This window comes from Calonectris borealis, chromosome 3 (assembly GCF_964195595.1).
Source record: "Calonectris borealis chromosome 3, bCalBor7.hap1.2, whole genome shotgun sequence".
Classification (NCBI taxonomy): Eukaryota; Metazoa; Chordata; class Aves; order Procellariiformes; family Procellariidae; genus Calonectris; species Calonectris borealis.
In genome coordinates, this window is record NC_134314.1 from 21,511,057 (window position 1) to 21,538,767 (window position 27,711).

Sequence of the window (27,711 nt, forward strand, 5' to 3'; positions counted from 1 at the left end):
ACTGGTAGAAAAGTATGTGAAAAACAAGAATATGAACAGAGTGATGAATAATTTGAGGCAAGGGTCCTTAGGAAAAAAAGTAATCCATACTGCTTGTAAAGCTGACAGTTACTAGGAGATTTTCCGAGCCAAGCATACAAGGCATATATCAGTAAGGAGGACTGAAAAGATATCCTTACATCTTTCTCCATGTTGCAGTATTCCCTGTGCTCCTCTGTCTTATAAGAATTAAGTTTCTCCAGGCTAGTATCAGAATCGTTATTTTTCATCTACCAATTAACACTTTCTAGATATGCTAACATGCACGGGTAGCATCCTTACGCAGTGACGACTTCTCACTACTGAAAGATGACTCCTCCTTCACACTTGATCTCCAGAGAGCTTGCCTTTGCATAGAAGTTAGATGTTTCAGTACTTCAGAAGAGTACTCTGACATAAGCAGAAGTGTCACATTGTGGCAGAGCTATTTCTGTACTGCCTACATTACGATTGTCTTCTGGCATCAGCAGGAGATCTGACAAAGAGCTGCCAGTTGTTGAACGAGACTGTATTAGGGTAAAATAGCAAAATAAAGTATATTAGGGTAAAGTGATACATGAAAGAGGGTATACTGTAAGAAAACAACTGATCTGTATCAGGAGCTCTTTAAGAACTGAAATTCTGAAAGAAATGGTTCAAAACGGTATGCAAACGTGTACGACAAAGGATGTATATAAGAGTAGCACAAATAGGCACAGATGAAGTAAGAATGACTAAGGTGCAAGAAGAGTTGCTAAAGTCAAGAAACAAGTATCAGCACGAACAAAATCTAAAAATGTGTGGAAGTAAAAACTGAACAATGGAAAGTATTGCTTAAATACTTAGTAATAGGTCAGGTAAGAATGCTGACATTCTTTATGCCAACAGTATCAGCAAGAAGGTCCATTGTGACCACGTATCTAGCAATTAATTTCTGTACAGAGATGATGGCATAGGACAGAATAGGAAATGAATAGTTTAAATATTTGGAGAAGCAATTGAACTTAGAGTCAGCAAGGACTCAAGAAATTAACCCGTAAGTAGATAAGGGATTATCTGAAATAATCTCTGAACCAGTAGTGGTTATCTTCAGGTACTCCCAGAGAATGGGGGAGACACTCTACAGAAGTGGAGAAGTGCAGAAACAGGAAAAAGCTCTGAGGAATTACAGATCCGCTCCCTAGCATCAATTTCTGAAGTATGGTAATGAAAGAATCTGTGGGAAACTGAGGGAAGATTGGCCAGGAAGATTGTAAACATGCTCAAGTGACTTGCAGCTGGGATGTCGAAAAACACATATATGATACTAATTTTTGTTTGGCCTTGTGTGTTGGACAAGTAGAACATCTGGATTTAGTAACACAGGCCTGTGGTAGACTCAGAGGCACCCTATCGAACATGCTTGAGATTCCTGCCCTGCTGTGGGAAAGATCAAAGCACAGTGGTAAACTACACCTGCGTGAATCCCTGATATACAGGTGAAAACAGCAGGTTCAGGGATCTTAGCTGAGGACCGAGCTCCGTGGTTCCTGCGTTCCTGCTTGTGTGCCTCTGCCTGGGTGCTGCTTCGGGGATCCCCCAGTTCGCAAGGTAACTAAAATAAATTTACTCTTTGCATTTCATCCCTGGTTTTGTGGTTCCTGCGTCCTGCCTGTGTCGGCTTACACATATAGCGTAGTCGGCAGGATCCAGGAACAGCCATGACATGGCTGGCAAAAAAGTCAGGGACTGGGGAGGCCACAACAGTGACTCCCCATATTCTGGGATGGCCCAGTACTGAGCACTGGACCCCTGTGGCCACTTTCCTGGCTACATGGGCTTCGCCGGAAGCATGGTCTGAAATAGATGACGGGGCAGTAGTTGCCCCCCAGACAACTGAAATGGCTATGCGCGCATTGCCATGGAAAGTGGCATCGGATTCTTCTCGCAAGTTGGTGGGGAGATTGGGATGGTTATTAGTTACCGGTCTTAGAGCTCTTGACCATGAAGTTGTTGCATTACAGAGTACAATGAGAGAATTGGAAAAAGAACTTTACAAAGGCCTTTACAAAGGCCATCATGCAAGAAGTAATTACTACTCAAGCAGAGCGGTGCCATGGGCTGCAAGATACCGTAGAACGGTTGATAGTGCGTATTGCTAATAAATGGGGAGAGGGAGTGAGCGAGCGGCTGTGTGGTGCGTAGTTGACAGCTGGGGTTAAACCATGACAGTCCTTTTTGGCGCCCAATGTGGGGCATGAAGGGTTCAAGATAATGACAGATTTGATTGGAATGTGCTAGATTGAATTTATAGCTGCTATTGCTGTTTAGCTATTAACCGGCAGGCTTCTGTGTTTGCATGGGGCGTGAGTGGCTGCTTTTTGCTTTCGCTGCTTGCTGTACTGCTGTACTGCTTACCACCTTACTCTGCTGTGCCTGGGAACATTTTGGTAACAGCAATGGCTCATGCGTTGGTTATGGGATCCAATCCAGACAGGGCAGCAGTAATGAGAAGTATCAAAATGCAGTTTTTGAGATGAGCGCCCGCCTCACTAAAGCCCTTGATTATACCAGCAGTGACAAATGCTACGGTTAATGTAGGCGCCCCAGCAAATACCTTGAGGAAAATTGGGGCTGTAACTTTGGGACCACCTGTGAATAAAGGAAAGCTGGCAAAACCGAAAGGAGTTACATCACGGGTGATGAGGAACCAATGCGGAACGATCTTGTACAAGTTGGTGTCCTACAATCATAAATAAATGGGATTACAACGTCAGAAATGTTTCGCCGATGGCAAAAATTAGCGCCTATGCAAAAAAAGCTGACCACCCCTGGCCTCACCACCAACTCTGTGCCCACCCTCTCCTCCAGCCAAGCGGCCAGGTCCTGTGCCTTCCCCTCGGCCTCGGCCTCCCGCTTGAAGAACCGCTGCTCCCGGTGGAAGGCCTGCCTCCGGGCGCGGCAGCCAGCGCAGCACACCGCCAGCCCCTCCCGGGGGCACCCGGTGGGGGTGGAGCCTCGGCAGGAGGAGGCGGGCTGAGGGCCGACAGGGGCGGGGCCTCGGCTGGCAGGGACAGGGTCTCCTCAGCCTCAGCCCCGCCCACCTGCCCCTCCGGGGGGAGCCCCGTGGGTAGGCTCCATTTGGGCCCTTCCATTTGGGGGGCGGGGCACTCCCGCCCGCACTTGAAGTTGAAGTTGCTGAGGTCGCGGCCGGGGCCCAGGAACCGGCTCAGCTCGATCTTGCTGTGAAATTTCTCTCCTGGGGATTCTGGTAGTATGTGTCAGTGCAGCCGCAGGTGGCCCCGGATTTTTGGAAAGCTTCCTGCTGCTTCCAGCTGGGCCTCAGGGCGGGGCACTCCTCCCAGCCCTGCGCCATGCTCTCCGGGGTGGGGTGGCCATATCACTCCTGCTTGTGGCGCAGCAATGGCTGCCACTGGTGCGAGGGCACCGCCGCGAGGGGCGGGGCAGGGCGGGGCCACAACCTATTAGTCTAGGCGTGAAGATTCATATAACAACCCCTGAGAGCGCCGTGTGGCTCTGTACCCCAACTCCTCTTATTTTACATCCTCTATTGATACCACATTCTCGAGTTCTTGTATTTCAGGTATCTTTGATGAATACCTGTGCCTTATCTAGAGGAGATCACACTGGAATGGTGTAATTGCTATCGCGAACCCAATATCGAATTGAAGTTCGATCTGAAAAAGCGCAAGCCATACCTCTTCAATCTGTGTGGGCAATTACCCCCGAGCACAGAGTCATATTAGCTGAAGGAGCTGGAGCAATGGTGTATGTGTTACTGGAAGGAGATGATGTTCCTGGTTTTGTCCCTTACCACAGGTTGGCTCGTTGTGCTTTGCAATCTTGTACTACAAGCACATGCCCTGGACACATTTCTGAGAGATCAACATGTAAATCCTTAGATTTGGTTAGCCTCTGCTGTAACTAACTCATCTGCCTTTTGTATTAAGAGAAGATGAACAGCTGCAGGTCTTTTGATAGCGTGTTTCATTGGCATGCCAACCCCAGTAGCTGTATTACAGAATTATACTATGCTAACTGATTTTGATATTAATGTTTCTCATTGCTATTTTTTTGGCCAATGAACATTACAAAATCGATTGGTGGTGGACTATCTTCTTCTTCGACACCATAAACACTGCTCCGATTTTTAAGGCTGATGAATCAGCCAACGTAGAGGACGACATTCAACATTTTCAGGACTTAATGCATGCAATGAAACAATCTACTGGTGGTGCCTAGCTGGCTGAGTGGTTTAATTCCCGGACAGGATGAGGGGGACACCTGTTTCAAAGCATTATTGTAGAGATATGTTTATTCCTTTTTCTATATATGTTTATTGGATGCCTCTGTAAATTACCCTGCTCTACACCCTGCAAGCCCAAATGGACACCTCCTGTGGTTGTTCCTTCATCGTGCCTGTGTTGGCTCACAGAATCATTTTGTGAAAGGACCGTATTAAGGTAATAAAAAGCATTCAGAATGGATTTTCAAGAAGCCTAATCCAAAGGCCTTGACCTAAGCACTGTGGATGTCAAACAGCCTGTGTGCTCTGGCTGCCCAGAGGCAGGGAGCGCTCTCCAGCCTTCTTTTGCTGTACACTTTAGTTGCACTCCAGCCTCACAGTCCTGGTCTTAAAAAATGCTTTGCAATAAAAGGGATTCTCACTGACTATTACATCTCCTGTTCTGATGATCAGTAATTAAAATAATGCTCTGGCCAGACCTTTTCAGTTTTACCACAGGCTGCACATCTGACAAAACATGTAGAGCATTAACTCCAAGCAAAAAGTTTACTCGCTTCTCATATGATCTGTATAGAGTTTACTCTGTATCTCACCAAGAACACAAAACATGTGAATTTATCATGGCTGTTGTTTCTTAGACCCTTCCCTGGAACAGCCACTTGTATGAACACCAGATGGACTGCTTTGTTTACAGAATTCCCTATTGTGATTGATAACGGAGAAGACCAATGCAAGTACTCAGTATATAATAAAATATTGCTGCAGACAGGGCACAACACAGTGAAGATACTATGTCAGGACACATGCTAGTGCACATAGTGCCTTTGAAAAAAACAGACTAGAACCCTACAACTAATAAAACCTGCTTGCATTTACAGCCACTTTTGTTGTCTTATTCATCTATATCCTTGGAGTGGCTTTTATTCAGTGGATTTCTTTAGAAAGCAAAATAATTGGACTTAGTAACTATGAACTGGAATTACTCTAAAAATATTACCATATACTTCTTTTTGCTATTCACACAGAAGGAACTATGAAATTTCATGAATAATTTACATTGCTTTCTTAGAATTATCAAATAGTAATACCCTGTAAATGATGTAAATCACTAAATAGAGAGTAGACAATAGGGGAAATTTATAAAGAATGCATCATAAGGAAAAATGTTCGATTTTGTCAAAGACATTGCTTAAGCAATTGAATATTTAAAAACGATTAACGTAATAAATGAACTATTGTGATCAAATGTGATTCCAAGCAACTTTTGAAGACCAGAAAAAGAAATTCTATTTATAATCTGTTTTGACCAAAGATTTATGTTGAAATCCAATACAAATTCTACAAAATATAATCTGAAGAACTAAGCAACAATTAACCTAGAGTATGAAATATAAATTAAAGACATGCTACTAAATCATAATTTTCAGCTGTTCTTTTCTGTTTTCAGCTGTTCTTTCTTGGAATAATAATGTGCTGTCCAAATAATAATTTTCTGTTTCTCCAGGGATTATTTAATACTTCTGCTTGTAATAGCAAATGCTACTTATGAATTTACAGGAATAATTTAAAACAGCATAAGCACCTAGTTCTAGGGAGAAAGATGGAATAATATGACCTTAAATAAATCAAGTCCTAGACATCTTAGAGAGGTAAAAATACTGTCTCCCAATAAGTCACACTTCACTAGCTACAGAATTTCCACATGCCTACTTCAAAATCAACAAATACTAATTTCAAGCACATTTTAATTACAAAAATGTAAAAATGAAATATTTGGTCACATCTAAAGCTCCGTGAAATGACCAGAAAGGATAAATATTTTGCCTTAAAAAGTCTTTAAAATAATAAATGCAATCTGATTTTCTACTACTCTCTGTTCTATAATAACACTGCAAGTTTTGAAAACGTCTTGATACTTTTGATTGACCAGACAACCTCTCCCTGTTCTTTCCTTTCTCCTTTTCCTCCCCTATACACGTGCAGTTTATATATTGTATCTTAAATGTGAATTATTTTCTACCCTTGGAAAATTAGAAATAATTTTACAATAGCATTGACAAGAAAATATGCAGAAAGTAACATACATTTTGAAGTGTCAAATCACTGATGTTAGTTGATATTGCTCTCAGCCAGTCAGCACTCTCCTGGGCTGTATAAAACTGAAGTATCCCAGTACTAACTCCATCGAGTGCCAGCACTTCAAATGCATTAGATCTGCAGTAAGAAGAAATATATCCGTAAAGGAAGATACGTCAATTTTCTGAAACTGCCCAATATTTCTCAGTGTTCAAGTGACTTTTACACCTTTTGAGAAGTTTTGAGTCTTAACTTTACAAATCAAAATAAAGGCAACAAAAAGGAAGATAATAATGGGTAGTACCAGGAGCAACACATACAATACGTACTTTCTCTGTTCCAGCATATATATGTGCTGATCATTTACTTCCCTTGAGAATACATATTATGTTCATAATTACTGCATTTCAGGTAATGTATTCAGGAAGTATGCATTAGATCTTTTTGAACAAACATGAAAATTTTTTAAACCAAAATGACTATTTTCTTTATTGCATTTTGGTTTCATTTACTAGGAATGTATTAAGTTGCAAAGAACTGCCTTCCCTAGTTTTTAATTTCTTGGATTCCTGTACTTTTCTACATAACATTCTAAGCAATGTTTCCTTTAAGCTCTTTTATAACAGGAATTTGAAAAATGTACTTAGAAGTTTCTTTAAATAATTTTTGAATGTAGGGCCCTTTCTCAAAACAGCATTGACACATTGCTAATGTGCAATTGCATTTATTCATTTTTATGGATCTTTTATGTGTTTATAGCAACTTTATTCTGCAAATGCCAATGCTTTCCTTACTATCTGCAGTAAGTTAAGCACTGTGTATGTACCTCTGAAATCCCCCAGATTTGGATGCTGGTGGGATATGCTGTTTTAACTATGAGATTTTTCAATAGGAACAATAAAAGTTCATTAAGTAGTGGCATGAAAGTACACTGGTCTAAATTTTAAACATGACATGCAATAGTTTCAGCAACTAAACTTCAGAAAGCTACATAGATTATTTAAGTGTCCATGAGTGTCACGAGAATTAGATTTTAGTCATATATTATTGTGAAAGACAATTACAATTATCTGAATGATTGTGCATATGTTTGTTTTGTATATAATTTGGAGAATATCATGCTACCTTCTACATTTACAAATTAGATATTTATACTTATATGCTATATTGCTTTCTTTCTGGTACTAACCTAGAAGAAAGCAAACGACCGAATCAAGAATACTGCTCTATGAAGTTACTGAGTTTTCTCTGATCTAAGGTGAAGTCCTCTACCGCTTAATTTATGATATATGTCAACATGAGCATTCTAAATGACACATAGAGGTTAATAGGCAGTTACTCCTTCATGACTTACTGAAAAAGTTATTAACCTAACATTTGTCATTTGTAGGGAGTTTGATGGTGAACATGAATACTGAACTCTATATACTTGCTAAAAAAGGTCATATACATCACACACAATATTAACAAGACAAAGTATCCTAATAGATATATATACATTAACTGATATGCCTTACTGGTAAAAGAGTCGTAAAGCGTTATACTTGCCGTTCGCAAAAATAATATTCTTGGTCTGAAGACTTAAATATATATCAGCCGATTCCCTTGTTTTCCTTTCATGATTGAATTATCATGGTAACTACTAAAACCTGATGGCAATGGCACAATTCTGTGTCACTTTCATTTCAGTAAATCTGTTTCACCTCTTCAGAAAGAAAGAAAAGGTCAAAACAAATCCTTTTATTGTCTTCGAGTAAACTGTCTGAAATAACCACCTCTCAAGCATACTGTTCCTTTTACCTAAGGCTCTGACAAAGATCCCAACAGTGCTGTAATGGAATGACTTATGGTATGATCTCTTCAACATCCCACTGAGACAGTGAAGATCTGTCATCCCCTATGCATTGATACACAGTGGAGCATGGAAACAGACTTAATTTGGTGCCATGAAGAGAAGCCATTCACAATGACTAACTTAGACATCAAATTCAAATATCAAAGCTGAGATGCTAGAATCCTTACAGAGACAGAGAGGACAATCCAGAGCATTTAACAGAGCCAAGAAATAGTACGTGCTCTCCACTGAATCCACAGGGTGCCTAGATACTAGCTCAGCTTCAGTAGATGCATAAAGGCATGCAGTGCGAATGCCGTATCCAAGTGGCACAGAGTAATACAAGTGGCTAATGAAAGATCACAGAAGGGATCTCCTCAGCTAACAACTAGTGCAACCAACACAGGCAATCAAGATTAAAAAACAACAAGTTTTATTATAAAAATTAACCAATCTTTTATAATTTGAAACACGGTGCTGGCAATAGTGCAGATTATACTAAAATTCCTGTTTTCCTTTACCTTATTAACATATGGTGATCAGTTATAAAAAACAGTTAAGAAGATTCAAACAAATGCATCTAGAGATCTGAACACTTCACTGACAGGATATTTGCACGGAATCAAATAGGGTGTGAGGGATCCTGCAAGTCCTCTAGTCCAGCCTACTCACTAACTGGTTTAAAATACAAATCTCTTTCCCCAGGAAGACCAACACTGGACACAGTATTTTAAATGCAGGTATTTCACATGTGGCCTCAGGAATGCAAAGTAGAGGAGAATAATCACTTCCCTTGATCTGCTGACTACGTTATTACTAATGCAGCCCTGTGTGGTTACCCTTCATCACTGAAAGTGTGTACAGCTGACTCATGCTCAATGTGGTGTCTGCCAAGATCCCCAAGCCCTTTCCTGCTGTTCCCTTGTCCCTGCAGACTGACACGAGGATGTCCTTCCCCAGGAGCTCTGTCTGGGATTCAAGGCTTCTGATGTGCCAGAGGTGGTCACACTGCGTGGCACAGGGGACTGAGACCTTTGGGGCACCACTGTCCCCACTGTGCTGACTGAGGCAGTAAGCTAGTTTTACCAGAAAGCAGTTCAGTGCATTAAATGAAATAGGAAAAGAGCGAGCCAGGGTTTTTCAAAGTTTACAGATGCCAGCCACAAAGTCTGTGCTAGTAATACAGTGATTTTGCTCTCAACCTTACTAACTTTACTGTGATTATTTCTTACCTTCAGTTACAATAGTTTCCCTCTACAGATCTCATAATATATTGTTACATGTATCACGCTGTGGTCTGAAAGGCATAGTGTGTATAAGGCTACAAGTAAAAACAAATATCCAAACTAAAAATAAAAGCTTAACAAAATGAATGCTGAGGCTTTTGTTTTTGTTTTAAGTGAAACAATCAATGCAAGCACCAAGAGAGCACTGGAATTCAGGAAAAAATAAATTCTAGAGGCTTAAATACCATGCCTTTCTCCATTTCCTCAAAACGCAGAAAAGAAAAAAATAGAGAGGCACAACTAAGCACCTACTCCTGTTAGCTGACAAGGGTGAGCTTTCCATTTAATACCAAAGAGTAAGTCTGAGAGGTCTCAAGATGCTATGAAGTCATCTCATCGCCACAAAATAAGATGACACGCCTTGGCATTTTTTTTTTCTCTGAAGCTACAAGCCCATTTTAAAACACAGTTAGAGGAAATTCCCATCTCTTCTACTCCTGCTATTACTGTAGTGACTATTGCAACTAGAACCAGAAATTAATGTTTGCTTTTCCTAAATTCTAGACATTTGGGCCGAATTACCCTCACATTTCTTATTATTTTCAAATTTGTCTCCCAATCTGTAACTTTCTTTCCTGCAAGCATTTCCACTAAGGAGCATGAGGCACTGTTTTCTATACTCAGCCTCTTCTATCTCACTTTCATGGTGAAATGATGAATGGACCTACATTCCTGGTCTCTTTTGGGTTTTGTTTACTGCATTAATTTCTTTTAATAAAGTAAACACTGTCTTTGTGAGAATGGCAGTCAGAATAAGAGATGGTAGACTTAAGTTCTCTTCCTGACATTGACACTTTTAAACAATTAATATTAATTAGTATTAATAAAGCACATTTTGCCCTACGAGCAGTTAGCTACTATAGAGGTGTTAAATCCCAAAACTTTTCTAAGAGAAAATGTATTTTGAGTGCCAGCTGAAATGGGAAAAGCTGAATTTTTACTTTATTGGAGGCTAAGAATTTCAGCAAAATATATTTTAAGATTTTCAGTATCTGTGGCATGTGAAACCATCTTTCCATTAGACTTACTTCAATGTTTTATCGTATTTCCTTAATAAAAACCTAGATGCTTGTCTGACAGCAGCTGTTTTACCTGAAGTTTACCACCATGCTGATACAGACAGACAGATTTGATCAGCTTTGCATCTTCCCAGGTCCTAAATCAGTCTTCCTTCCTCTTTGTATGATTTTTTGATGTCTGACTTGAGTTTTTATTGCTTTTCTTACAGCATTTTCTAGAGGCTTGTTTATAGTACTATATGGACCTCTTGCTAGAATTTCTACTTAGCCTGAAGTTTTGTGGACTATAGGTAGATCTGAATGGAAATTCCCCCCCAAAAATTATCTGAATTACTTAATGTCTTTGAAATTCTGTGTTAAAAATAATGGGATTTTGTATTGTAAATAACATATGGCCTCGTATCTTAAAAAATGTTCAAATTTGCTTATATAATTGGACTATTAACAGAAACTATGTAGCTAAAAAGATATCAAAGTATTAAACATAAACTTGGATTGCATTTCATGTTTTTTTTTTTTTGTGAACATTTTGCTTCCAGTATTGTAACTTCAGTTTATTTTGTATTAAACTTGGAGTAATGAAGTAAGATAACTGAAGTAACACAGACATTATGCTTCTACAGATGTTTTCTTAACTGTTGTGGCAGTAGAAGCAGCTGTATTCCATTAGATTTGTAATAACTTGTGCGGAAGAAAAGGATAGTGGGAGAGGGGGCAGTTTTAGCATTCATGAGACCTCTTATCCTGTTCCCTATGAAGTCACACAAAGAGTTAAACTGGCACTGCTGAGGAGAAAGAACAATTGCCAGCCGAAAGAGGAAAGAGAGCAGGATACAGGTGTGAGGTATTTGGCTTTGCTGCAGACAGAAAAATCTGAGGAATTACAGTCTCAGCATGCTTTATTTGTATGGAAGAAAGAGGTGGAGGAGTCTTGCAGGGTAATAAGAGTAGCTTGAATAACTGAAAGCTATGTGCAGTATCAGTGTACTGCTGTCCTCTCTTGAATGCAGAGGACCAGTCACTGTGGTGGGCTGGAGAACGGAGTGTATATATACTTATTAACATGTGTTTTATAATTCCAACACAATTATCAGTTAGTGGTAATTCAACTGAGATGGATTTCACCCCATTCAAGCATATAAAGTTCTGTTGTCTAGGTATATGGATGACAGGCAGCAGACACAAGCTGGAACATGGCAAATTTCAGTTCAACATTAGATTTTTGTTTTGTTTTTTTCCCCACGAAGGGGATCAAATACTGGCACAGGTTGCCAGCAAGGCTGTGGAGTCTCCACCCTGGGAAGTATTCAGGAATTGACAATATGAGCAATATGATCTCATTAGACGTGCTTTGAGCAGGGAGCTGGACCAGGTGACTTCCAGGATCCCTTCCAGCCTGAATTATTCGATGATTCTGTAAGTGAGTCACGCTAAACTCAGGAACTATTTTGTTTTATCATAAGCAAGTGCACAAGATAGGTGAACTGGATCATTCTCTGGAGATGCTTATTTCTCTCCATTGACTCCAAGGTGAGTCCAGGGATTTAGCACTTTTGTAGGTGAATGACTATTAGATGTCTACAGTCAGGTGAGATAAATCGCATCCATTAAACTCCAATCCCACAAAGATTTTAAGCATGTGAATGGTCCCACAGAATTTAGGTGGAATGTCATTTTGCCTTAAGTTATTGACATGCAGATTGTCTTTTTAGATTCAGAGCATAAGTCACATGTTAATTCTACTCAGGAAGTACAAGAAAATATTAGAAAATATAAATTAGCAAATCAAACAAGATTGATTTCACCATCTTATTGAATGCATTGGCAAAATTATTATTCAAGTTAAAAACCCTTCAGCTGTATTTTTAAAAAGTCTTAACTTTTGCAAGTATTTACAATTTATTTTAATCGCTAGGATAATAAAGATGCATGTTATTTTCTAATTGCTCCTTAAGCACAATGGAAGTGTGCAGGAGAGGTTAAAACTTTAAATAATAAATCATCCCACTGTATTTCACAGTATTCCTTGTAGGAAGACTGGATTTATCTTAATGATGTCTTCAGAGCTGATTTGATATGTCAATGGCTTCTATCTCCAGTATAATACATAAGTGTCTCTAGGAGTTTTTTGACACATATAAGATGGCTAACAAAATCTATATTTGGATAATAATTATTGGACTGCCTGCCACTGTAATGCCAGTTCAGGTTCAGGTTCAAGCTCTGTAAATCTTTTGACATGAGGAGAGTCTATAGCTCACAACAAGAAATCTTTGTCATGACTACAGAGGTCTTCGGTGTCATTATATTTAAATTACATACAAAAGATTACTTCTTCAAGATGTTCGATTCTCCACATGATTTAAATATCCAATTTATACTGTCTATGAAATTCAGACATGTTTGTTAGGGAAAAATAGATGTCCATGTGCTTGACTTACAGTTAGTAATGTGGTGGACTTCTTCGAAATCTAAATACCCTCTGCTTTCAGAAGAAAGAGCAATATAGCTTCATTATTATTATATTATTATATTATTATTATTATTGATATCATAACACAATGCAAATCTTTTTTTTTTCCCATAACACTCCTCTGAAAGTATGTATTTCTTGAATAAATAGGTATTTTGTAAAATAACAGCAATAAAGGTAAATAATGAGCATCACAGATTTCAACATATTCAGCTCGCCCCAGAATTTTTTTTCTTTTTTGGTGTCAACGTTAGTGGGAAGCAAGCAGGTCTGCGCCTGAAACTCAAGGCTATTTATCCTGAGGCATTTATTGAAGACATCTGGGAGTAGAGTCTTGCTGAGCTAATCCTGGTGGATTAGAATTTAGTATTTTGTCAGCAAGCAGAAGAAAAGACAAAACAAGTCTCAACTTATCCAGAAACAAACAAAAAGTAGTAATTCTTTGAACTCAGTGGTAATATTAATATGAACAATTCCCTGAGAGTAATAATCTGTTTATCTTTTTGGGGGGACAGAATTTATTTTGCCTTTTCTTCTGTTTGCTGGCAATATGCCATGGTGTGATCCACCATTCTGTCTTCTAAGGGATGCTATTTACTAGAACAAACAAGAGTGAAGAGGTGTCACATCGATTTTCCAGAGCAACACGTCATCTTGGGGGGAAAGGGGAAATGGTTCCTGAATACACGCATCCTGAAAAGAATGGAAGTGCTTCATTTTTGCCTGTGCACTTAGTTCCAGTACACATTTGAAAACCAGAAGCTAAATATTGTGAGGATGAAGATTCAAAAAATAAATGAGCTCACTCTCCTTATGTTGGCTTCACGCTACTGAACAGAATTAAAAGGATGTGTTTAAGCATATGAATACATTGCCCTAAAGCACAAAGAAACAGCAATTTCCTTAGTTTTCATGTTGCTGATTTCTGATACACTTTTAGACTGCAAGTATATTGCATCCAAAAGTATGTCTAATTTCAGGCTAAAACATTTTGCGTCACTTCTCACATAAGGAACAGGTGCTAAAGTGGTCCCAATCTCTAAGAATCAATATTCAGTGACGATCTTTTATTCTGTGTGGCATAGCTCCTGTCTAGCTTCTTTTTCCTGCCTATACCTTGATTTTTCTCTGATTTAGCAGCTAATTCTAGCCAAGGGTAAGCCAGTCTCTTATTGTGGAGAGATCTGCAGAATGCCTGGTTGCTTCTTGGGTATCTTTCTGTTTCCATTCTGTTGAACAGATCTTATTCTGTAGCCTGCATTTACCTGATCCCTTGCAACTGATTTCCAGAATGTCTTGCTGCTTGAGCAGAATTGTGACAAACATACTGGAAACATTTATTTTAATGATGCTTTTAAAGAAAAACACACATAGCAGTCTTCAGGCAGTCCTTAAAAAACTGTACATAGCACATTTTTTTAAAAAAATCCACTAACTTCATGGCTTATTCTTTTTACATATCACTTGAACAATGTAGTAAAAAACAATAAATTGTCCTGTGCCTCATATTCCTAAATACATAATAAAGTGCTTTCTGGAGTGCTTCCAAGATCAACACATTCAGAACAAAGGTTACAGAATGGACTCCCACACAGGCAGATGCTAAGCTAGTTCTACTACTTCGTAACTTGTCAAAAAATCAATATGCATGGTAGAAATAAAAAAACATTGCCCACAGCAAAATATATCAATTTTATTACAAGGCTATTGGGTCTAAAAGCCATTGAAAATGAATGTCACTTTCCAGCTCTATGCAGAATGGGAAAAAAAAAAAAAGTTGAAATTCCTTAAGTGCCAAAGGAAACCTCAGTTGCCAAATCCTAAAATACTACAGCTAAAAACAGGAGCAGCAAGTGACAGTACAATACCTTTTGAGAAAAGAAAATTTCCAATAGAAAATTTTATGTTTTAATTTGAATAACCATGTGCTGGTTTTGGCTGGGGTAGAGTTAATTTTCTTCATAGTAGCTAGTACGGGGCTATCTTTTGGATTTGTGCTGAGAACAGTGTTGATCATACAGGGATGTTTTCGTTACTGCTAAGCAGTGCTTGCACAGAGTCAAGGCCTTTTCTGCTTCTCACACACCCCCTTCCCACACACCCCCAGCGAGTAGGCTGGGGGTGCACAAGAAGTTGGGAAGGGACACGGCTGGGACAGCTGACCCCAAGTGACCAAAGGGATATTCCATACCATATGACGTCATGCTCAGCATATAAAGCTGGGGGAAGAAGAAGGAAGGGAGGGACATTCGGAGTGATGGCGTTTGTCTTCCCAAGTCACCGTTACGCGTGATGGAGCCCTGCTTTCCTGGAGATAGCTGAACTCCTGCCTGCCAATGGGAAATAGGGAATGAATTCCTTGGTTTGCTTTGCTTGCATGTACGGCTTTTGCTTTACCTGTTAAACTGTCTTTATCTCAACCCACGAGTTTTCTCACTTTTAGTCTTCCAATTTTCTCCCCCATCCCACCCGGAGGGAGTGAGCAAGCGGCTGTGTGGGGCTTAGTTGCCGGCTGGGGTTAAACCACGACAAACCAGAATTATGCATAGATTCTAGACGGAGCCTTAGCAATGTTTGTATAATGGTTTTAATGCTTCTTACTTCTGGAAAGTGTTTTTCCTGCTATACTCTAAAATACCTATTTCTCCTTTGTAAGCCTGCAGGACAGCAGCGTTTCCGAGCTATTCTCTGCCTAACTGCTGTCCCCAGTCTTTGCCTTTCTCTACTGCCATCTACCAAAAGGCTCCACTAGGCTCCCATGAAAAACTATTTCCTAGTTTTTTGTTGTAGTAACAATCCTTAATGTCATCCCCCTGCACTTTGTACTATTGTGTTGCATCCCATTTCCAGTAGTTCCATCCTTTCACAACATATTGTGCTCTTCTTCTGTACTGATGATGCTGATTCTGTGTCACCAATGATTCTAATTAGTGTACTGTTTTCTGCATCATCAATGAAATAGCCCTTAAGGCACCCTATTAATAATATCCCTCCAAACCTATACTTTATTTTTCATCTTACCTTTTACCAGATGTTCATCTCTGCCACTGTCTCCCACCCTATTGCTCCAAATCAGTTTGATGGTGGTATCTTTCAGGTACATACTAGTTCTTCTTACCGTCATGTTCAACGTAATCGTTACTGAAAACCGTGAGCAAATACTCATTCAGTTTTTGTAACTCAGAGAGATTGTGTTTAATTCCTATACCTTTCTAAAATGGTTTATTCCATTTCTTACTTTCCAATTTATCTAATTAAAGGCATTTTGTTAACTTGCTGAGATGCTAAAATGGAAAAAAGAATCCTTCAGAAAGATTCTGTTAAGAAACCAGTACACCAATTTAAACCACCCCCGCTGCCCCCCAAAAAAAACATTAAAAAAAAATCACAAAATACTCTGTAGTAATTGCAATGGCCAGAATACCGAGAAATAAGATGTGCCAACCAGGCACGAGGCACTGCTGGACTTGCTACTCACAAACCAAGAAAACCTGCTTTGTAATATCTCGGTTATTGATAGCCTTGGCTGCAATGATCACAATATTGTGGAGTTTGGGATCCTGCTGAGCACGCTGAAGGTTAGTACTAAGACAAAGGTTTTAGATTTTAGAAGAGCAAGCTTCAGCTCGCTCAGAGCTCAGCTGGGAGGGATTCCATGAGAAGCTTCCATGGAGGATAAAGGAGCCAGTGAGTGCTGGGAGTTTTTCAAGAACGCTCTCCTGGAAGCACAAAAATAGTTCACCCCCTTTAAAGGTAAGGGAAGTAGGCGGAGCAAGAGGCCCCCTTGGCTTGCGAGCTTCTGCGTCTGCTCAAAACCAAAAGAGAAGCATACCAGAGACGGAAAAGCGGATGAATACCCGTTGAGAATGACAAGGGCATTGCCAGGGTGTGCAGAGATGCAGCTAGAAAAGCAAAGCTGAGTTCGACTTGAAATTGGCCAGAGATGTCAAAAACTACCAGAAAGGATTCTTCAGGTACGTAAATAACAAGCAGAAGCAGAAAGAAAATATTAACCCACTGCTAAACAGGAGAGGTGAATTAGTCACCAACAACACTGAAAAGGCAGAGGTTCTCAACACTTTATTCACCTCTGTCTTTACCAGCACAGTTGGGCCCCAGGCCTTGGGAACATAAATCCAGGCTGATGCAAACACAGACCCACCACCAGTGAAGGAAGAGTTGGTATGTGAACTATTACAGGAGCTTGACCCCTATCTTTGAGAAGTTGTGGAGATCGGGGGACATCCCAGAAGACTGGAAGAAGGCTAATGTCACCCCCATCTACAAGAAGGGCTTAAAAGAGCATCCAGGAAATTATAGGCCCATCAATCTTACTTCAGCCCCTGGCAAAGTTATGGAAAGAATCCTCCTGGGGGCTATCACAAGTCAAATGAAACACATGATTGGGGAAAGCCAGCACGGATTCACCAAGGGCAAATTGTGCTTGACAAACCTGATCACCTTCTGCAACAAAGTAACCTGCTCAGTTGATGTGGGGTGAGCGGTGGACATTGTCTACCTGGATTTCTCCAAGGCTTTCGATATGGTTTACCACAGCCTCCTCCTAGAGAAACTGATGCGTTATGGGCTAGACAAGTGGTCCATGCGGTGGGTGGGGAACTGGCTGACAGGCCACACCCAGAGGGTGGTGGTAAATAGCTCCTTTTCAAACTGGCAACCTGTCACAAGTGGGGTCCCCCAGAGATCAATATTGGATGCAACGCTGTTTAATATCTTCATCAGTGATCTGGATGATGGGATCAGGTGTACCCTAATGAAGTCTGCCGACGATACCAAACTAAGGGGGGAAGTGGACACTTCAGGAGAGAAAGCTACCCTGCAGGAAGACCTGGATAGGCTGGAAGAGTGGGCTAACAAGAACTTTATGAAGTTCAACAAAGACAAATGTAAGGTCTTGCACCTGGGAAGACATAATCCAGGAATGCAGCACAGGCTGGGACCTATCTGGCTGGGGAGCAGCTCTATGGAAAGGGACCTGGGGGTCCTGGTGGACAACAAGGTCAATATGAGTGAACAGTGTGCTGCTGAGGCAAAGAAAGCCAACAGGATGCTGGGTTGCATCAACAAGGGCATCACCAGCAGAGATAAAGAAGTCATTACCCCACTCTACTCGGCGCTTCTCAGCCCACACCTGGAATGCTGTGTTCAGTTTTGGTCCCCGCTATACAAAAAAGATGTGGACAGGCAGGAGAGGGTCCAGAGAAGGGCCACAAAGATGATCAAAGACTGGGGAGCCTGCCATATGAGGAAAGTCCGAGAGAACTGAGATCATTCAGCCTTGAGAAAAGAAGGCTTAGGGGAGACCTTATCACCATGTTCCAGTATTTAAAGGGTGGCTACAAAGAAGATGGAGACTCCCTTTTTACAAGGAGTCACATACATAGAAAAGACGAGGGGTAATGGGTACAAGTTACTCCTGGGGAAATTCTGATTGGACACAAGAGGAAAAATTTTCACAATGAGAACAATCAGCCATTGGAATAATCTCCCCAAGGAAGTGGTGGATTCCCCAACATTGGACACTTTTAAGATTCATCTGGACAGTATGCTGGGCTATCTTGTGTAGACCATGCTTTTGCCCAGAAAGGTTGGACCAGATGATGCTTGAGGTCCCTTCCAACCTGGTATTCTATGACTCTATGATTCAAGTAAATATTCAGAGAATGGCAAAATTAGCAAATTAGTCAGCAGGATCCATGATACATTCAGGGGAATTGTCACGGATTCATTCAAATGACTTTAGATTGATGGCTGAAATGTGAAAGGAGGATTGTTATCTAGACATGTCACCATTTATACTTTTAGTTGCCTGTAGGTTTTATTTCATGCAAATCAGACACTTGATTTTAGAGAGCAATTACTGAAGACAAATGTTGGGATTTATGCTTATACGAACATGGGGAAATGTAAAAGAAAGGATACAAGTGGGATAACAGCAAGAATATGTACATGCATTTCAAAGGAGGAGAGAATAAGAGCAGTCTGGTATCCCTCAGGCAAAAATAAACACCTTTAGTACGAACATGGGAAACACCTCATCCGCAGTTAATCTCAAGGTGGTATTCCTTTAATGCTCATATAGATATTCTTGTTGGTTTACCAAAACAAGCAAGGAGCATTTAGTAGAACTAAAGTATCATGGGATGGTTATAAGCTTTATAGAACAATTTCATCTTCCTTTAGAGTGTTTACAACAAAAAGGAAAAAAAAAACAGTAATAAAGGAGTGCTATGTATACTAAATATATATGGGAGCGATGTGCATCACAAGATAGTATGTGTCTCCAAGACTGAAACTGAAAGCCCTAAGCTCCTGAATCCTTACAAGAAAAATATACCTGTGATGGGTTGATCCTGGGCCAGCAGCTAAGCATCCACACTGCCTCTCACTCCCCCACCACTCTCCAGAGAGAATAGGAAGAGCAAGAAAACTGGTAAGTTGAAATAATGATAGTTTAATAAGCAAAGGGAAGAGGAAAAAAAACAACAAACCAACCCACAACAAAACAAGTGATGCAAAGGCAACCACTCACCATCTCCTACAAGGAGAATGATGCCCAGCCAGTCTCCAAGCAATGGCTAGCTCGCCCCAAACCCCCTCTTCTCAGTTTTTATTGCTGAGCATGATGTTACATGGCACGGAATATCCCTTTGGTCAATTCGGATCAGCTGCCCAGGTTGTGTCCCCTCCCAACTTCTTGCCCACCCTCAGCCTACTCGTTGAGTGGGAGCAGAGCAGGAAAAAGAGAAAGCCTTGATGTTATGAAAGCACTGCTCAGCCACAACCAAAACACTGGTGTGTAATTAACATTGTTTTAGTCACAAACCAAAACATAGCACCATATGGGCTGATATGAAGAAAATTAACTCCATCTCAGCCAGACCCAGTACAATATCAGAAAGTGTTTTACTTCAAAGAATTCTCAAAATGCACATGCTGCTGTTTTGGGAACTGAAATCCCTTGGGATTGCTCCATGTAATGCATGGAGTGCACAGAACAGGAGTGAAACTGCTTCAAACTATCAGGGTGATAACCAAACTCAGAGGTTTAAATGTTCTATCTTCTTCCACTTATCCTTTAAATTTAAGATCATTGATAATAAGTTGATGATGAGTTGATGTCTAAATGTGCACACAGAGATTTGCTTACTTAATTCACAGGAGAACTTCTAAGCCTTGAATGGTTGGAGGCCTGTGATAGATGGGGAAGGGTTGGACCACATGAACTGGTCAGTTGAAGTAGGAAGGAAGAAAGTGGTGGAGGAAGTGATGAGAGACTAAATAAAATGTAAGTAAGAGTTCAGACAGCGACTGTGGAAGAACCTAAAACTTTTCCGGACAATTTATTATTATTCACCTGCGATGCTTTGCCACAAAAGCTGGGAGAGGAGTTGCCAACAGATTTAGGAGACTAATTGCTCTAAGCTAAAAGCAGCATAACTGTCCTACTAGAAAAATAATGTTTTTCAGGTCATTTTCAGGAACAGGTAACAAATCTGGCATAGATCAAGAAAGGTATACCCATGAATTTCTGGTCTCTCCTGGTAGCAGGTGACTTGTATAGCTGATGCTTCAATAGAGATTCCAATTCTCTCATTAACAAGAATTAGAAGCAAACAAATATAGGGCAACCCATAAGGAAAATGGAAAATAACAACAGTGAATGAACTCCTGTTCTCATACATATGGAGAACTGTGGACCACAACTACTGGTAGATTTGAGGCAGTCCTACCACGCAGAATGGTTTGCAGAAAAAAGCTGATGCGTGCTGCGATGTGTTAAACCTTTCTCAAGCACATTATTTACTGAAGCTTTATTAAACTTCACTTTTGCTTTCATCTTTCCTGAAGTCCAGGACAATCATCTCTGACATCCTATTGCACAGCTACTTTATGAACTATTACTTAGGTCTCTGAGATGCAAAAAGATTTTATGATAAAAAATACAGTATTTTGTACCATATACTTTGCCAAAATCTCTTGTTTCTGTATGACAATGATATGCAGCACAGTCATGATGATTGTGCACTATGTTATCATTTGTAAAGTAAAAGGAGAATTAATTGACAATATTAGAATTTGGAAATATAGAAGTATTCTATTAGAGATATGGAATGAAATGTAGTACCTTAAATTTAGTTCAAGTAATGCCAAGCTTAACCTCTGTACTAGCTGCTGATGCTAACTGAATTCCCGAGATACAACAGATTATAGAAACGTATTTATAGGAGCTATATTTATTGTATTTTTTTACTTTGTCTTTGGTAATCACCATTAATCTCAAGAGAAGATGGACTGCATAGTTTTTAATAAAACGACTTTCATATCTCCACTCAATGAATTCTTATATAGCCAACACTCCATAGCAAAATATTAGGTACAGATAGCTAACCCAGTGCTTCCCCTTTCAGATTACAAACCTTAATTTATCTGTTCCAGCTTTGTACCTCGAGATTCGAGCCATTGACAGAGGAACTGATAAGGTGTCTAGCCAGCGCTTCTCGTATTTTGGTTCATTAGCTATGGGTGAAGAAGGTGATGATGGAGCCTGTACAGAATAAATGAGAATCAGTAAGTGCAGTTTATCAGACAATATAGTGAAACAACCATGAATATGCAACTCTTGCTCTGCTTGTCTCAGAAGTGAATAATCATAGCAATAAAACTATTCAAGAAACTCAGGATTTAGTACAGAAATAAAAAGAAGCATTCATGTAAAAAAGAATGCTAGCTATCTTGGTATTATGCTTGTGACAATTTTAGTATTGCCTTAACATTAAAGACCTTTATATTTTTGTTAATATTTATAACTGCCAATAAAAAGGAAATAATTGTTAGTCATAAATGTCCTGAATTTTCTCTAAATGCAACATAAAATACATTTTTGGTTTAAATTAATTTGGTCTGTGCAACTCTTCTACATGTTTCAAACAATCAGCAGAGAAAAAGACACAAATAATATCCTAATGTAAAGACTACATCACAGAATACTGGTTTCTTATTTGTGCATTGTGACTTTTATCCATAATGTTGTTTAATAGTTTAATAGTAGATCTGAAATTCTGATTTCTGTGTTATCACTATCCATATACGGACTGATAAATTTTGAAATTTCATCTTTGAAGTTTCCTTCAAATGCTTCTACTAGAAAGGCAAGATTTTTGATACTATCTAAGCAGTAAAGGATGGCCAGATCTCAGAATAGTGAAAATATATAATTTTACAATCTACTCATTTCATGTAACTACAGCATACAAAAGAAAATAACCCTAAATCAAATGTGTACAAATGCAAATTAAGTTAGGGGAATTAGCTTGGATATATAGCTATTGTTAAAAGGGACTACTCAAACCTAAACTAGAGCTTATATGCAGACTGTTCAGCATGCTTATATATGTAGCATCTTATGTATCACAACTAAATAGTGCATGAAGGCACCAAGAATGAAACATGATAAAAAGAAAATATTTATGAAATTTTAAAAGTTGTCACAGAACCACTAGCACTAAAACATTCAGGAAACTGCAGAGAGATATACATCTTAGTCGATAGACACTTGCAGAATATGCAGTTGTTTTCTTGTGAAATAATATTCAGAGGTTTACTTCATTGTATCAATGACTGAAAGTACAGAACTATGCCCAAATTGTCAAAAAAGATGGTAAGTGTTTTTTTTTCCCAAATGATTTCAAGACAGTGTTTACAGGCAAAAATCAATTAAATTAGAAACAGATTAGAAAATGCTGGAAACTACTGCTCCGTGTACCAACCCAGACTTAGGAGCATGATTATGAGCTTAAAAAAATGCTTATTAAATAAATAATAGAATGAGCTAGGAGTTTCTTATAGAAAGCATAAAAATAATAAATTGAAATGTTTTTATTAGTACTTATATCTCCGCACTACCATGACAGCCAAGCATTTCACTTTTATAAAGATAGCAATACTATTTACAGAGAGGCAGCTGAGAAGGATTCACAGACATAGATATTTAGGTCAAAGTTAGGAATTTGTGATGTCTCTGAACCAAAATTATTTGTTCCAGGTTGTACAGAGAACTTTCCGGTACAGAGAACTTTCCGGGGTTTGAAAGCTGGTTATTTTTATACGAGCTGTAAATATGTACTGAGTAGTACTTACAAAAGCAAATAAACCACAGAATGACCTGACTTCAGCTCTGTCATGCCCAGGTGTTCAAAAGCCATAAAACTCAATCAAAATAAAGAGCATTCTGGGAATTGTTCTATTTCTATTTCTTTTTCTTGCTCGTAAGGATTTAGGGTTAATTTCTTTACCCTAAAGCTCTTTCTTACAGTCAGCAAGGGCTGATCTTTCTATTTACTTCTTTGAATAAATCAAAATAGTGAGTGTCACATCCTAACAGGATGACTGAGAGTTAGTGATTGAGGGACACTTTTCTAGTAAATGAAAAATTTGTAATGAAATTGCCAGAGTTCGTAACACTAAAGAATCTTTTAGACTGCAATCTCTTTGGGGAAAGGAATTTCATTTGGAGTATTTGCAATCCCTAGAACAATCCACCTTTCCTTTGATTGAGATCTCCTGGTGTTGTTGCAGTATGAATATTTCATAATTAAGTCCATAGACTGATTCTATTTCATAGAATTAGCCACAAAAGGCTAAGGTGTCTCCAAAGCTTAGCATAATTTAATAATATCATAGTGAAGAATCTGATGCATATTTTAGAATTCTGTACAAATTAAAATAATTGACAGAAGAACATGCAATCTGAAGTTGAAAATGATCAACATAATCTAACATGCCTGTCTGGAAACTGAAATGTCTAAGAATAAAGCAGAAGGTAGCTTATTACATTCAAACATAAATGCTTGAATATGATCACTGAATTTAAATCCAAGAATCAGAAAATAAAGGAACATAAAAATTCCTCATGCACCTTCACCTATTGTTCCCATCCTCTCAACTCTCAAGATACAGAAAACATCTAGACAATTTAAATACAAAACCATATCTTTTTCTTGTGAACTATTAGCTGTACTTCTTTTAGCAGGCTGTTGAACAATATTCTGTAATATTCTAGGCAATTTAAGAGCATTTGGCAGCAAAAAATTCATGAGTGGGTCACTCTGGCAATTTAATGTTTCCACTTGGTCCCTTATACTTCAATCAAATGCTTTAGTAGGATACCAGTGTAAAGAAAAAATATCTCAATGTAAGTAAAGATCAGAATTTCAGAAAATCTACATCACAGCTATTCATTAGATTCATGAATTGAAGGGGGAAAAAATGATCAAAACCACTTAGTCAAAATCTATTAACCCCAAAGTTAGATACTACAGTATAGAAATATTCCTGCCAAAATGCTAAACTGCTACAACTGATGTAAACTCCTAAAGAAAATGTGGCTTTTCCAGACAATTTCAAAGTTTTGATATTTGAAAAACACACTAGAAAGAGTAGTTTATTTTTTTCCCCCCAGTTATGGACTACTTATACCTGCAGAAACCCTACTGCATGATCTGAACATTAATGATCAAGAACAGGCAAAGGATATGAAGGGGTCAAACTGGTCCAAGTTTCAAATGTCTGTTTCTTACTAAGCCATATTCATACCAGTTTATGGTGGAGCAGAAAGTTGGACTGACCCCTCTTTATCTTCTTAACAATAAAAGAGGGTATACATACGGCCATAAGACCATTGCATAGAAACAAAATACTATCATAGGACCAGTAGTTCATTTTGTTCAGTTTGCCCTGCATGTATTAACACTTCAATCTGAGACAGATCCTTTGCTGTATCCCCTTCTCAACACATAGATAAAAATAACAAACTGGGGAAGAAGCAAATCAATACAACTTTTGCAAACAGAGGTCACACCTCACAAATCTTTTAGAATTGACCAAATTGTTAATTAATATAAGAGAACCAATTGCTAAGGCATACTTGGGTACCCAAAAACCTTTTGTCCCTCACAAAACTTTCTTAACTGATTTGCTGTGAAATAAGGCAAAGTCCTCACACAAATTAATGATTAGCTAAGATATAGCAAGGAAAACAGAGCAGTTAAGAACGAATTTTCACTGCGGAGGGGCGCTATCAGTGGACTCCCACAGTTACATATGCTGTTCAGCATATTGATTAATGGTCTGGACAAGATGGTGAACACCAGACTGACCAAGTTTACAACACACAACAAGTAACATAGAACAATAAAAAGAAAACCAAACTGCAAAAGCTGCCGAAGAAGCTCATGATACTGAACGACTGAGAGATAAAAGGACTGCTAAAAATATAGTAGATAAACATATAGTAATGCACATGAGGAAAGACAATATTAACTTTCCCCATACCCATATCCCCATGGGATATGAACAGGTGATTAACACTCAAAAATAAGATCTTGCTTTTGTGGGTGTCCTGGTTTTGGCTGGGATGGAGTTGATTTTCTTCCTATTAACAGGTATAGTGCTGTGTTTTGGATGTAGTGTGAGAATAATGTTGATGACACATTGATATTTTGGTTGTTGCTAGGTATTGTTTACTCTAGTCAAGGACTTTTCATCTTCCCATGCCCTGCCAGATGTGCAGGGGGCTGGGAGGGAGCGTGGCCAGGATGGCTGGCCCAGCTGGCCAATGGGCTATTCCATACCATATGACGTCATGCTCAGCATATAAGGCTGGGTGAAGAAGAAGGAGGGGGGGCGTTCGGAGTGATGGCGTTTGTCTTCCCAAGTAACCGTTACGCGTGATGGAGCCCTGCTTTCCTGGCGATGGCTGAACACCTGCCTGCCGATGGGAAGTAGGGAATGAATTCCTTGTTTTGCTTTGCTTGCGTGTGCAGCTTTTGCTTTCCCTATTAAACTGTCTTTATCTCAGCCCACGAGTTTTTCTCACTTTTACCCTTCTGATTCTCTCCCCCATCCCACCTGCGGGGGGTTGAGCGAGCGGCTGTGTGGTGCTCAGTGGCCGGCTGGGGTTAAACCATGACAGTGGGAAAAGTAGATGTTGAAAGGAATGGAATGGTTTCCATGAAAATAACGATTAAGTAAACAAAGATTCATTAGGCTGGAAAAGAAGTAGCTGAGGGAATTGTATGACAAAGGTATGTAAAAACATAAATAACAGAGAAAGGGATTAGGAAACCATGGTTCATTTGCCCTTTTCATATAAGAAGCAGGGATGTTGATTAGAGATAAAATACAGTAGGATAAAAACAAAGAAAGACTGAATTTCTCTATATAGCAAACTCTGGCTCAGGAAGCCCCTATGCAAGAAATCATTGGAAGTGCAGGAAATATACCATATAAATAATTTTACATATTTCCTCTGTTCTTGTATTCTTGAGGGCGTCTGCTGGGGACAAGCTATTTGGCTAGATGGTCCTTTGGTCTGACCCAGTGTACTGAGCTGGCTGACCTTCAAGCCTTCTGTCTACTAAACAGCTGCTGCTGCTCACGTTGAAAACTCTCCATACTGTTCCTCCAACGCACTAAAAAAATTTGGCTGTTTAGAGATCATCTCTGCAATCACAGCTTTTATCCTCTGGTTCATTTCACACCTTTGGCTTTCTGCTGAGAACGCCAACAATGTTGCCAATTAATGCCAATTTGTTTGCAACACCTGTCCATTAAGAAATGGATTGAACACAAAAATCTCATTTTTGACAGAACACTGAACAAGAATCAGGTTGTAATGACACATAATGACGACCCACCTGGGACAGCTGTGTACTGTTGACCTGGAGGAGGGCCTGATTCTGTATCCCATTAGCAATCATTGACCTATGAAGGACAATGTAGGCAAGTGCTTTGTTGCTTTTTTAAACAGCTATATAACAACTCATTATAGGGCAACCAAGAAGTCTTCCCATAAGTAGAATGAGTCCAGAAAGTCCTCCACTAAGTGAAAGACCTAATCAGACATGTCTCTATAATTAAGTTTCCACTAAGAACATAGGAAGGAAGGCAAAAGATCACAGCTGGCTGGGATTGTCAATTTTTCATCTTTTTGTGACATACGATTTGCAGAGCTTGGGAAATTCAGTTATTTTACCTTACTTTTTTTTAAACTGTAATTGATTCTAAATCTCTGCAAGAAAAATGTCATGTCCTAAGAAGAAGTGTTTCTGAATCCTCCCTAGTAATTTAATTTGCAATTTCTGCTGGGGCCACACTTTGAAAGTAGTCACAGTGATATTTTAGGTTGACATATCGCTCTTTCATTAAACATGGGCTTCAGGCAGGTTGAAGCTGGGTTAATTCACTTTTGGAGTCAGAAATACTCAGGGCCATATTACTCAGCATGCTTAATCTTGCTTTTAAATATACTTTTCATCTCATACTACAAACACTATCTGGTTTGCAGAAAGGCAAGTCTTCATAGTGGATGTAGATGAAGGATTATACCTGGAGCAGCAATATATCTTTTGCAAACATTCTCATACAACAATTAAGCAAAGAGGCAACAATAATTGATACAGTTTATTTTTAAAAGACTAATCAGCATCAATGATTTCTTCCCTTGAAACAAGCTACTTCTTTTCTTTGCTACCATGATGCCTTGCTGTTGTCACCAGCATTGAGAAATAAAGAGAGGACAGGAGAACTTCTTACAAATATCTGAGCTTTCAACTGTAAGTGTAACCACTGCAAATGATTTCACAAAAGACTTGTGTTCTATAAGCGTTTCATTTTCTATCAACACTACTTAATTTTTGCAGTTACTTGCTAAATTGCATGTTTGAGGGTTTTAAAAG

General features: G+C 39.2%; 1 protein-coding gene across 1 annotated transcript in view; it reads right to left on the reverse strand.

Annotated features, from left to right (window-relative positions):
- The window catches only part of SNTG2 (syntrophin gamma 2), a 326,817-nt gene that overhangs the window by 68,370 nt on the left and 230,736 nt on the right, over positions 1–27,711 (reverse strand). Inside the window, exons 9-10 of the mRNA XM_075145143.1 lie at positions 21,394–21,521; positions 6,349–6,478 (exon numbers count right to left, since the gene is read on the reverse strand). Coding sequence (XP_075001244.1) covers positions 6,349–6,478; positions 21,394–21,521 — 258 coding nt within the window. The remainder of the gene's footprint in view (positions 1–6,348; positions 6,479–21,393; positions 21,522–27,711) is intronic.